At 37.5% G+C, this 12529-nt stretch overlaps 1 protein-coding gene across 1 annotated transcript; it reads right to left on the reverse strand.

Annotated features, from left to right (window-relative positions):
• Positions 1-7051: 7051 nt before the first annotated feature.
• On the reverse strand, positions 7052-7975 carry LOC126079317 (olfactory receptor 2D3-like). Its single transcript, XM_049890250.1, has one exon. The coding sequence runs from the start codon at positions 7973-7975 to the stop codon at positions 7052-7054; it is 924 nt and encodes a 307-aa protein (XP_049746207.1).
• Positions 7976-12529: the final 4554 nt, after the last annotated feature.

Consider the following 12529-nt stretch of genomic DNA (forward strand, 5'->3'; position numbering starts at 1 on the left):
GAATGTTTAGTCCTGCTCACAGGTCAGCACCAAGAGAGGAAGCACATATTGGTCAGTGATAAAACCTAAGAGTAACTTTGGTATTTTATCAACCGGTACCCAAAATTGCACTATTGTTTTCTACCTCCTAACAGCTTCCATATATCAAAAGACTGAGTTTTCTTTTTCTTCAGTAGTTCTGAAAATTGAAAACCACTTCTGATTTTCCCTCTCCCTGAATATTTTAGTAACAGCTGCCTGGGATAAATTGTTCTGAATATTCTCATAACAAAGCCTGGGCTGCACTATTAATAACTAGTAGTCCTGAGAAGACTATTACATCAGTTTGAAAAACATATGAATTGATGTGGCTGTAAAAGCAGTTGGATGTTTATTCTGAAAACTGATAACATTTATGAAGGCCGATTTTCTTCGTTACATTTACTAAATAATTCTAAAGACGCATCCTAAGCAAAGAATGGGAAATTAAGATAAAGCAAGATATCGGAATCTATGATCTTGCCCCTTGCCCAAATTTTTATGCCATTTCTTTTCAATGTGAAGAAGGTACTGAGCAGCATTAAAGTAGCTGTCTCATTGGTAGTTGACCCCAGTAGCAGACTTTAAATATCCCCAGATTCATCTTGTTCTCTCTTTTTATCTCTCTTTGCACAGGATCTGTTGGCTGTAATGATGGTAATTATCATTTCTTGGGCACCCTCCTGATGCCAGTCATTATTAATAGATTATTTTCATTCATTGTTTTAAAACCCCTTTAAGTTCATATGAAGTATGATGATTAATATTTTTAAACAAAGGCCCAGAGACATTCTTAAACTGAGTTCTCTAAACCCTCCTCACTCTTTCTGTATTCTGGAAATCTTTTATTAGCATTTTCTAAAACTAGTTTTAGACAGGGTTAAACAGTCTCCCAATTCTTTCTGCCTATACCACGCACATCCATTCCTTGAGGACAAGTCCACAGGCTTTTTAATTTTAAGGATTTTAGGGCTAACCTGTTCTGGCAGAGATATCAGTAGACACAGAAAATTACAGTCGGGCATATTTCAACCTTTATTTTTCAACATTTTGTTGGGTATTTCTCAAAGAACAATAGAAAGAATTAAAGCAAATATATTAAGAAAAATGACAAACATTATTTGCAGATAACTTGACCACATATGTAAAAAAATAAGAGAATTCATTCAAGTCCACAATAACTTGTAAGAAATGTGCTGATATAAGATGAGTAATTGAACATTGTTGTGTTATTATATACTAAAAATAACCAAATAGAAATTTTAGTAAAAAAAAAAAAAATTCACTAAGGAACAATCGTTAAACTTAACAAGGTGTATACCTAAAAAATATTCAAGACCTACTTCAAGAAAACTATGAAACATGATGTCTAGATAAATGAAAACACTAATTTTATGCATAAAAATCTTATCCTTATAAAAATGTTCATTTCTTTCAAAGTAATCCATAAAGTCATTGCAATTTCCACCAAGTTCACCAAGGATATTTGTAAAGGAATTTAAGAAGCTTATTCTAAATTTTATCTGTAGGAGAAATTATATGATATCAAATGGGTTGTGGAAAAGTAAAATGAGGCAGTAAACACAACCCGCCAGATATAAAATATATATTTCCATTATTAATAATTGACCCACTATAAAATATATATTTCCCTTATTGATATAGATATACATGTGCATATAAAAGGGAAATATATAACATATTTTATAGTGGCTCAGTGGTTAAGATCTCTGTTACTAACCAAAAGGTCTGCAGTTTGAATCCACCAGCTGCTCCTTGGAAACTCTATGCGGCAGTTCTACTTTGTCCTATAGGGTTCACTATGAGTCAGAATCGACTCGTCTGCAGTAGGCTTGGTTTTTCAGTTTTGGTCATTAATATAGTATATGCTTGAGCAGGTATAAAACATTTGACAGATAATATATCATTTTTTTATATCATAGAACTGAAACTGATATGAGTATATATGAAAATTTAGTGTATGATAAAGGTGGCATCTTAAATAAAAAAAAAATATGAGTGAGATAAATTACTCCTTAAGAAAAGATGCCTGATAATTGCTTATTTACTCAAAAAATTATACAATTGCATACTTACACATTAACATAACTACCAGAAACACATAACTCAAAATACATTAACAATATATTAAATAATTAAAAAATAATATTTTTAAATAATAAAAAAAAAGTAAGCTTTCTATGAAATTAGGCCCGATGGAGCAGTAGTTAAGAGCTATGGCTGCTAACCGAAAGGCTGGCATTTGAATCCACCAGCCATTCCTTGGAAACTCTAGGTGCAGTTGTACTCTGTCCTAAAAGGTCGCTGTGAGGCAGAATCAACTGGAAGGGCAACGAGTTTGGGTTTTGTTTTGTTTTGTTTTTATCTATTTATCTTTAGGTGGTAGAGATTTTCCTAAACAAGACCCCTAAAGATGAGAAATCATAAATAGAGGCACTGAAAAACATCAGACTTCTAGGTAGTGAATACCACTATAAACAAAATAAAAATACACGTAAAATGAATCTGGAAAAATATTTGCAAAATATTTAACAGAACTTTGTTACCATATCTAATACATAAAGATGCCTTCAAAACAGTAAGAAAAGGTATACAGTGTACTAGAAAAATTGAGAAAGCATTTAAATACCCCATTCACACACACACAAAAAAAAGTAACACTGAATAATAAATGTGAAGCAAACAGTGCACATTAAAACAACAAATGAGATACCATATTTTGCCTTTCATTTCAAATTTCAAAGGATATAACATCCAAGTTTGATGGCATAGCATGATAAATATGACAGGTTAAGGGAAAAACAAGCAATTAGATTTTATATATGATATAACATTCTAATCCTTATGTGGAGTGTGAATGGTGTGTTTGTGTTTATCTGTTTTTGTGTATTTGCAGTACGTACACTACAAGGTTGCTAAGAGTTGGAATTGACTTGATGGCAACGGGTTTTGTTGTTGTTGTTTTTATGTATTTCTACAGGTATTTCTCCTTCGATGAGAATCTACTGATCTTGGAGTATTGTTAGTTGTTAAAAGGAAGCAGCATAGCTCACTGATTAGCAATGGGGGCTTTGAAGCTAACTGCCAGGTTTGAATCCTTGCTTTGCTAGTTACTGGGAGACCAAGAGCAAATTACTTAGCTTTTCTGCGACTAGGTTTCCTCATCTGTAAAATTGGGATATTTATTGTATATACAGAGTTTATGTACAGAATAAGTAAAATATAAAACATGTTAAGAATTTAGAACAACGAACAAGGCTAGCTAACAATATTACCTTACAACGTGATCTTGACCTAAAAGTAACTGCATGATTAGGAAAATAGTTATTATGGACGAACTATAGTCATACATGTCTGCTATGTTTGAATGAAGGAAATGATTGTTTCTTTAATTATTTTCACTCTTTATATTCTTTTGCTCCTTGTTCAACCTTTGGTAGTGGAACTGTGTTGCTAGCAAAATTCCACATCAAGGCCATAAATGATGGGGTAAATGAGAGACTTTTAAGTATATGGAATGAAGGACAAAGTGAAGTGCTGGCTCCATTTAGTCAAGTTATTCTCTCTTTTTTATGAAATTTTTTTTATTATGGAAAATGTTAAGCATATGCAAAAGTAGAGAGAATTTTACAATACAACCTCAAGTACCTATCAATGAGGTTCAAAATGTGTCAATCAATTTTGAATAGTTTATTAGAATTTGCTTGTAATAACAAAATGTATTTCAAAGTATTTCTTAAACTTCTTTATTATGGAAAGTCTGAAAAAGAAATGAACATTATCATATCAGTCTGAACAGACCTTCCTCCATGGTTAGAAATTGAAAAATAAAAATAATCATTAGTAAGCATTCTTAGGAAATCTACTATTGTGCCATAGCCAAATAGACTGTCTACATGGTTTGTGGATACAGAGAAAACAATCTGTTAACAGTGGTTACTCCTGGGAGGTGGGATTCTAGTGAGAAAAGGGGAAGTGTTCAGGAAAAATGTTCTACAGTCCTCCTAAAACCTCATAATCTCTCATGAACATTTTGGTCCCTCTGACTTAACTACTCAAGAAGTGTAGAGAATTAGCTTTAATGCAATCACTTTCTTGATTTTTTTTTTCTGAATCTATAAGGAAGAGCTAACCATTGTCTTCAAAATGTCCAGAAAAAGATTTGTACATACTTCATTTTGCTAAATTATCACTCTGTCCTTTAATTATTTGTGACTTGTTTGTATCCCTAGGCTCAGCTGTCCTTTTCTCCAAGGTAATGAGGCACATATCACTCATCTCTATCATCTGTAATCCCACATCACCTGACATATAGTAAGGGTTTAGTAAAAGTTAGTTAAGTGAGTAAGTGAATAAATAAACTCATACTGACATTCCCACACCTGAATTAGTGCACAAACACGTTCACTCTCTCGAATAAGAGATGGGAAGAAGAACAGCACATTGGCTGTTAAGACCTTAGCAACTCCCAGACTGATACAGGTTAAAGTGCATGTATGAAACCACTGCCAGACACACCTCAGTGGAGAAGGATGAGTCCAGTGTGATAGGGAACTAAACCAGGGAATGAGGCCTGCATGCATGCACACGAAGATAAGCATCCTCACACAGCCTTGGGAAGCTGTTCAACCACAAGAAGATCCTTCCATCCTGGGTCTGATGCTCACAGTGCCCAAAACCAAGTGGCTGAGAGGAATAAGGAGGGAAGCCCTGAAAGGGAACCACTGAGACATCCGGGGACAGAAGAGAATCTGGCAGATTAGATTTTGGTGCAATAGGAGAGGCAGTGGGTTTCCACAGCCTTTGTGGTCACTCTGCAATCCTCCAATGATGACGCAGTCTTCCCCAGAGGAGATTTGTAAGGCTATGAGTCAGGAGAAGCAGTTCAAAAGGAAGAGAATGTATTCTGTCTAGAAGTCAGATGGAAAGGAAATGCGGCAGGAGGTGAAAGAAGAAGTCTACCCCAAGGAGCAGAATCAAGATTTCAGACTCCTTAAAGTGATTAATTCCTCCTCAGCACCTTACCCACTTACCGGGTGGACTGGCATGAGACAGGCACAGGCAGTGAGGGCAGTGATGAAGAAATATGTGAAAGAAGGTGTGGTTTCTGTAGTCTGTTAATCTGTATCCTGATAAGCAACCTCCACTGCAGTTCAGAAAATATTTCTGAAGGTTGGGTTATCATCTAGGCTATAGTCTTACTATATCTCAACCCCTTGAGTGCCATTTCATTATGGAACAGGATCCCAAATTCACCAAGGAACCAGCCTTGAGGATTTTCCTGGAAGGAAGTCTTTAAACCTGAAGTCCAAATAGCTGTTGTAAACAGGGAATTCCCTGGAGCAATCAGTGCCCTTAATTTTTTTAACCTTTCTGCACCCATAGGTACCCTGGGGCATATTTTATTGTGATCAAAGTCTCAATGCCTGCATCTCACACAAAGTCAGGTACTACACTAATGTTTCTTACATCAAAGTCTATGGATCTGTGGGGTTTCCTAAATCCTTTTCAGGTTTTTAAAAGGGATAGTTTTAATAATGATGATAATGTAACAGGGAGTTGACATAAGTATATTTTATTTCACCTGGAAAATATACCCCGCAACTAAGAAATGCCAGAGGATTTCAGATTCTTGTCTGAATTTGTATCCCAAACACTTTAATCAGCTCTGCTAGTGGGAAAAAACAAAAAAAATGAAGGTGCATGGTGAAGTCCAAGATCTCACGGCTGTTTAAATGAAGGTTTTATTGTACCTTTTTCAAATACTGAAGAATGGCATGAGAACTATGTCAGCAGATAACACAGAGTCATATAAGTCCAAAAGAAAATTCTTGATTTCCCCACTAAGCTAAATAAAAAAAATAGTCATTGAATAAATGGGCTCAAATAAGCTGTGCTATTGTAATTAATATCATATGGGTTGATTTAATGCAAAGTGACAGTCAAACAAGCTATGGCATAAATGAATGAAAATGTGTTTCCTTTAAAAAGTGTAAAACTATGTGCTTCAGAAAACATATATTAGTTTCTAGAATGTGTAGTATTGAGTTTGAAGCAGCCAGAGGTCAGTGTGGCAAGTTTTACTTTCACCAAGGCCTTCTCTTTTTCTGTGGCTCATGCCATTCCTCACTTACAATCACTTTTCTTCTGGATACATTGAGATGATTATGAAGTTAGAGCAGAACTTCAGGTTTAAGCTACTTCCACTAAAAGATCAAGTGCTTCTATATTTTTCCCATCTAACTAAAGAAACGTTTTTCTATGGTTAGGAGTACTATTTTTATATGACAAGAATCCCTACAAATGGCTTGATGTCATATACGGTGGGTCAAGTAAGTGGTTATATATATAGCTGGCAAAGTAAGTACAAAGCAATGTGAAATATGTTTGTGTCGTCGTACTTCTGCCACAAGCATCAAAACCATGGAGGGATACAGGTAGGACTATGATGGTATACTGCTGTTTCAGTGACTCACAAGTCCCCGAAGCCAGGTATGGGAATTGGTAGGGTTCCTACAGACCAATAAGGTGTTGGGTTGATCCCACTTAATACCTAGTGTTAGTCCTTGAGTTGAGGGTGGGCCAGCAGTGGATTCATTTTTTTCTCTGAGAGAGGGGTAATGTGCAGTGTGAAAATCAGTAAGAATCTACAGGTATTCCTCTAGGGGTGTTCTTGCACTAACAGTGGGTTATGCACTTTTCAAAGGGGAGAACTCAATAGATACTGGCAACAGCAAACCTGCAGAAGAAAGGAGAACATGTCTGAGGGTGGAACAGGTATGGCATATTGGTGGTGTAGGGATGTCTGGTCTGAGAGTTCTAATGTAGGAAGGTTGCTTCTAAATATTAGTTTCTTCAAGCCGGTAGTTTTCTGGGAGGGAGGCAGTGTGTGACATATCAAGACATTTGCTGGAATGTGAGGTCACGTGCCATGGTTGGGCAAACAGCTCCGCCACTTGTGGTTGAATTGATCTTTAGATATATATGTAAAGATCACTGCATCTGAGAGATTCTATCTCCCAAGTGCTTTCATAAATGCCTCCTTTACATCCTTGTTCCTCAGGCTGTAAATGAACGGGTTCATCATGGATGTTATGACTGAGTAGAACACAGAGATAATTTTATCACCTTCATTCATTTTTTTGGAGTTTGGCCTCATGTAGGTGAATATTGTTGATCCATAGTAGAAGATAACGACAGTGAGATGGGAACCACAGGTAGAGAAGACCTTAAATCTCCCCTCCCCTGACTGCATTCTCAACACAGTGGAGAGGATGTTGCAGTAGGAGATCAGAATAAGGGAGACAGGAACTAGGAGGATAGCCACACCCACTGAAAAGAGGGCCATCTCAGCTTTGTAGGTGTTTGTGGAAGCCAGCTTCAGAAGTGCAGGAGGTTCACAAAAGTAATGATTAATTACATTTCGTCCCTGGTACGGGAGACACAAAGTAAATGTGGTATCTACCAGAGACACAAATGTCCCGCTGACCCAGGATGTTATGGCCAGCTGGACACAAACCCTCTGGGTCATGATGGTGGAGTAGTGCAAGGGCTTGCAGACAGCCACATAGCGGTCATAGGACATCACTGCTAGAAGTGAACTCTCTGTAGCCCCAGCTACTAAGAAAAACACCATCTGAATTGAGCATCTAGCAAAGGAAATGGTCTTTCTCATTACCAGGAAGTGGAGTAGCATCTGAGGAACAATGCTTGTAGAGAAACAGAGGTCAGCAAAAGACAGGTTTTTAAGGAAAAAGTACATGGGAGTGTGAAGTCGGGAGTCAGCATTAACTGAGACTATGATGAGCAGATTCCCAGATACAGTCAGTAGGTAGATGATGAGAAATACCACAAACAGCAGGACCTGAGTATGCTGATCTGAAGAAAGCCCCAGCAAGATGAATTCAGTCAAATAGGTTTGGTTTTCTTTGCCCATTAATGCTTATTCCTACCTACAGATCAGTATTAACAGAGTACTGAAATCAAATCCTGAAAGTACAGGTTTCAAGGGAAGATTTTTTTGATTAAAAAAAAAAATCTTGCAAACAAGACATTTGATTTTCTAAAATTTTGTTATGTTCCTATTGAAGCCATCTGATTGGTAGGCACAGCAACAACAGAAATGTGCCCCCCCTCCCCCCCAGCGATCCTTGCTGTCAGGATGCTATCAACCACAAATCTATCATTCAGCAATTTTGCAGATAAGGTCGAGGAAGGTCTTCATAGATAATTGTACATTGTGTATCTAAACTGAAACAGGATGCTAACATATTATATGAACTAGAAAAACATAAGCAGTTCTCCTTTTATTAGAAAGCCCAAGTTTTTGGTTTTGTTTTGTTTTTCTCTAGTTTATTTTCAGACATCAGGCTTTAGCTCTCATATCTTTAAAAGGCAGAGGATTTTCCATTATGTTTCAAAGTGATTCTTTATCATCCTTCCAAGCAAGGAGGGGAATTTTAAGAGACCATTGCAGACCATGTTATAATCCACAATACTGGTCCTTTCCCAAACTTTTCACTGGATTAGAGAGCCAAGGCTTCCTGGAAGTATTCAAGAGTAATGTAATAGGACCTCATCATCATGGAGCCAAGTGGGTGTGGATGAAGTCACACTCAGGCAGCACTACACACTACGGTTGGAAGGGCCCTTTGTGGAGACCTGAAGTGGTCATAACAGCTCTCTGGATAGTTTCAACATCTTATCTGGAATAAGTGTTCACCCTCATTTATGCTACAGTTTGTACCACAATATGCAATCAATTGGATGGGTACATCTGTGGGAAATCCAGGCACTGGTCCAACTCTCTGAAGTCAGGCAGGAAACATTATTCAAAGGATTCACATTGGTGTACATCAGCAAAATGCAAGTAATAAGATGTCTGGATCAAAGATAGTGGGAAAGTAGGTTAGAAAAAGTTAGGGAGGGCAGCAGGGCCATAGGCAAATAAATGGTTGGAGATCAGGGCTAGTGTCTAATATCCCTGGGAAGAACTGAATTACTAATCCTAGAACTGCCAGTTAGAAAAAATGAGGAGAATTAGGGCAGAAGATCAGCTCTCTTGGCAGAGCCACCTTGGGACAGGGGACGTCAAAGACTGCAAACATGTAAGGGTTTCTTCTCTCACATAAGACCCTATGTCTTGCTGACATTATAGGAGAAAAGTAAACAGAGCAATTGTGTCTGGACCACAGGCTCATGAACCACCATCTATGATTTGATTTCAAGACTACTGTGTGAGAGTGAGATTCTATTCATGTATTCCCATTCATATTCGATCTGGAACTGGGTGCAGTCTGAACCTAAATGAATGTCCATTGTCTCTGGGGGATCAGGAAAGCAGAGTCAGGGATTCCTTTGAGAGGCTAGCAGATTCAAAGGGGAAAGATCTCTCCTTTAGCTTCAGTGTGCAGGGAATACACAAGAGGATCAATGAAAAAGTCTGTGACATCAACAGTCAGAATGATCTCTTCCTATAAGTCACAGCTTTTAAAACTGAGGTATAACATTAATGGGTGATAAAGTACATTTAGTGAGTTGTAATCAGTATTTTTAAAATCCAAAATAGAAAATAAAATATAATCTCTTGTAATAATAATTTTACAAGAGAACATTTGTTTCTACTTTATGTAAATGTGTGCTTGAGTGTGTATGTGTTCTGGGTTACAGTGTAAACTGTGTTTCTTATTAAGGTTGTTATCAAAAACTTAAAAAAGAATACTTCTATAAATCAAAAGTTCTTAATGTCCAAGAACATCAATAAAATAATCGACTACTGACCCTATTTTCCAATAATTATTAAGTGCATTTTTTCACTGCTTTATTATGGTAAATTTTCATTCAGTGAACTGTGTGTATTTTATGTGTAAATTTGATAAGTTTTGGCATTTGTATATAATAATATGCTTTTTAAAAGCACTTGTTAAATTCTACATGATTATTTATTTACAAGCCTGTCTCTCTGTCAAAGCTATGAGTTTATTCAGGGAATAACCCTATCTCACTCTATACTTCTGTGTTGTTGCTGTTGTTAGTTGCCATGGATTCAATTTTGACTCATGGTGACCCTTCTCCACTGGGTATATGATAAATTTTCAAGAAATGTTCACTGGCTGATGGACTGAATGAATGCATCCAGGAATGAATGAACTCCTATACACACACACAGAGGCACTATCATACACATGCACACAAACTCTCCTAAGCACGAATCATCCTCTCTAAAGCATAGTATGAAAGTTGGAAGGTACAGCAAATAGTAAGCCATGTAGGTGATCCCCTTGGAATGGGCAGATTCCATGACCAGGCAGAAGGAAAAACGTCAAGTGGCTGTGATCACCTGGGCTACTGGTATAGGCAAGAGGGCATCAGTTGTATTCTTTTAGTTGGGTGAGATCTTCAATTTGTAACCCCTTTCTCTTCCTCCTCATTCTGAGCCCCAGAGAGGATGTTTCCAATGTAACAACCAGAATACTAGGGCAATGGGGCAGGCAATACCCACATATCCAACATTATCACTAATCTAGCTAGCTCCTTCCCACTTCCCAAGCAAGAGATGCCTAATCGCGAACACTCTGTCTTGCATCTCAGAGAGCCCCCTGTGAGCCCAGTTAGTGTCATCAAGAGGAAAGAGCGGGGAAAATAATGGAGGAAGAGAACGCCAAAGGTGAAAGGGCTGAAAGATCAGAGAGCAAGAGAGATTCTGGTGGCTGAAAAGGGTAGCTAGTCTGAGTGACTGTGGTCCTTTAGCTTTCTTTGGGGCTCTCAGCACATACCGCTCCTTCTCCCTTCCCCACCCTCCAGAAGAGCCCAAGATTTCTAAGGCTGAAGATTACAGAGGAGAAGGGAAAAAGGAGAACCTCTTCTCCCGAACAGACTATGGGATGTAAAAATAAGGACGTGGTCCTTCTTCCAGGATAGACTCAGGATTTCTGACTGTGGAAAACTTGATCCTTTGAGCATCTCACTCCTTCTTACCTGGAGGTCTGGGATGAGTTTGTCCTAGAGATGGGGCACTTCAGGTGGGGAGATCTCAGAATGAGTGCAATGGGGTGAGATCCAGGGATACAAGCTGCAGATCCGTATTATGGTTCTGGGGCCCACTGATCCTCAGTCCTCTCTCCTGACACCTAGGCATGAACTGGGCTTCGCAATGGATTCCATCCCAAACTCTTGAGGTCTTCTTGGCTGAATAAATACTTTGTAAGCACAAATCTTGAACTGGAGCTCTTCCAAAGAGAAAATCTTAAAAGATGAGGCCCTGAGAGGTGAAGTAAACAAGACATTCCCTGGAGTTCTCCTTAGGAACAGTTCACTTTATTACCTCTATACACAATGAGATGTCTTGGGACTTTTTTTTTTTTTTGTAATCATACACTGAATTCCATGAATCTGCTCTAATTTCCAATTTTTGCTTAGATGAAGAAAAATTTTTGGAAGCTCTGGGCCAAGAAACCATCCATATCTGTCCCTTCTTTAATGCAGTGTAAGGTGTATGCACACAACTTTTAGTTTAAATCCTGAGAAAAACAGAAATTTGCACTGCCCTTCTATTTATTTGGCACCCTGGCGTCACAGAGGCTAAGAGTTAGGGCTACTAACCAAAAGGTCAATAGTTTGAATCCACCAGTTGCTCCTTGAAAACCCTATGGAGCAGTTCTACTCTTTTTTATAGGGTCACTTTAAGTCGGAATCGACTCAGCGGCAATGGGTTTGGTTTTGGTTTCTATTTCACTATTAAAATTACTGCTCATTTGAGGATGCAGTGGCCTCTGTTAAAACAATGTCAGCTTGTCTTAAATAGACAGGTTTGAGATAATTTCCGTAAAAATCAAGTAACCAATTCATATGCCAGATAAAGAACACATCCATATTTTTCTGGAGATTGCTACATTGACATTATTCAATGTTTCATTTTTCTCATCAATTTTTTTTCTTTTCCTGTTGCTTTTTGTTTATTCAAATCAGTTTGCCATGAATATGTATTCGAGCTGTCATTATGTTGCAAAGAAAATTTTATATTTTGATGTTTTCCATTTAATAATATTCAAAAGTATTTTAAGTTCTAATTAAGTAGTTAACTATTATCAGACATTTACACAGAATTTACAAGTTTTGACATCCTGTCTATTGAATAGGATGGGTACGAAAGAAGACTTTGAAATTTCAAGTTTGGAAGTCTGAATGGATGAGACAGGATTATGGTAACTATCTATTATATTGTTCCCATATTGCAGAAATATAAACTGAAAGTCACAGAGATTAAGTCACTAGTTTACATCAAACAGAACTGAACTAAGCTGGGTCTCTAATCTTGGTCTTGTCCTAAAATGCTCTTTCTTACCTCTTGTACCACTTCCCAGTCTGTAACCCTGTGAAATGGAGATAATATTTGTTCTGCTTATAGCTTTACAATTCTAAAGGCTACAAAAATTAATATTTATGGAGCCAATAATGCAACAATAACTTTACAAAGCAGACTTTACAGGAG

This window comes from Elephas maximus, chromosome 7, assembly GCF_024166365.1.
Source record: "Elephas maximus indicus isolate mEleMax1 chromosome 7, mEleMax1 primary haplotype, whole genome shotgun sequence".
Taxonomy (NCBI): Eukaryota; Metazoa; Chordata; class Mammalia; order Proboscidea; family Elephantidae; genus Elephas; species Elephas maximus.

Bases quoted from the DNA above. Each gene is read 5' to 3' on its own strand.
- LOC126079317 (XM_049890250.1), bottom strand. From the start codon at position 7,975: ATGGGCAAAGAAAACCAAACCTATTTGACTGAATTCATCTTGCTGGGG.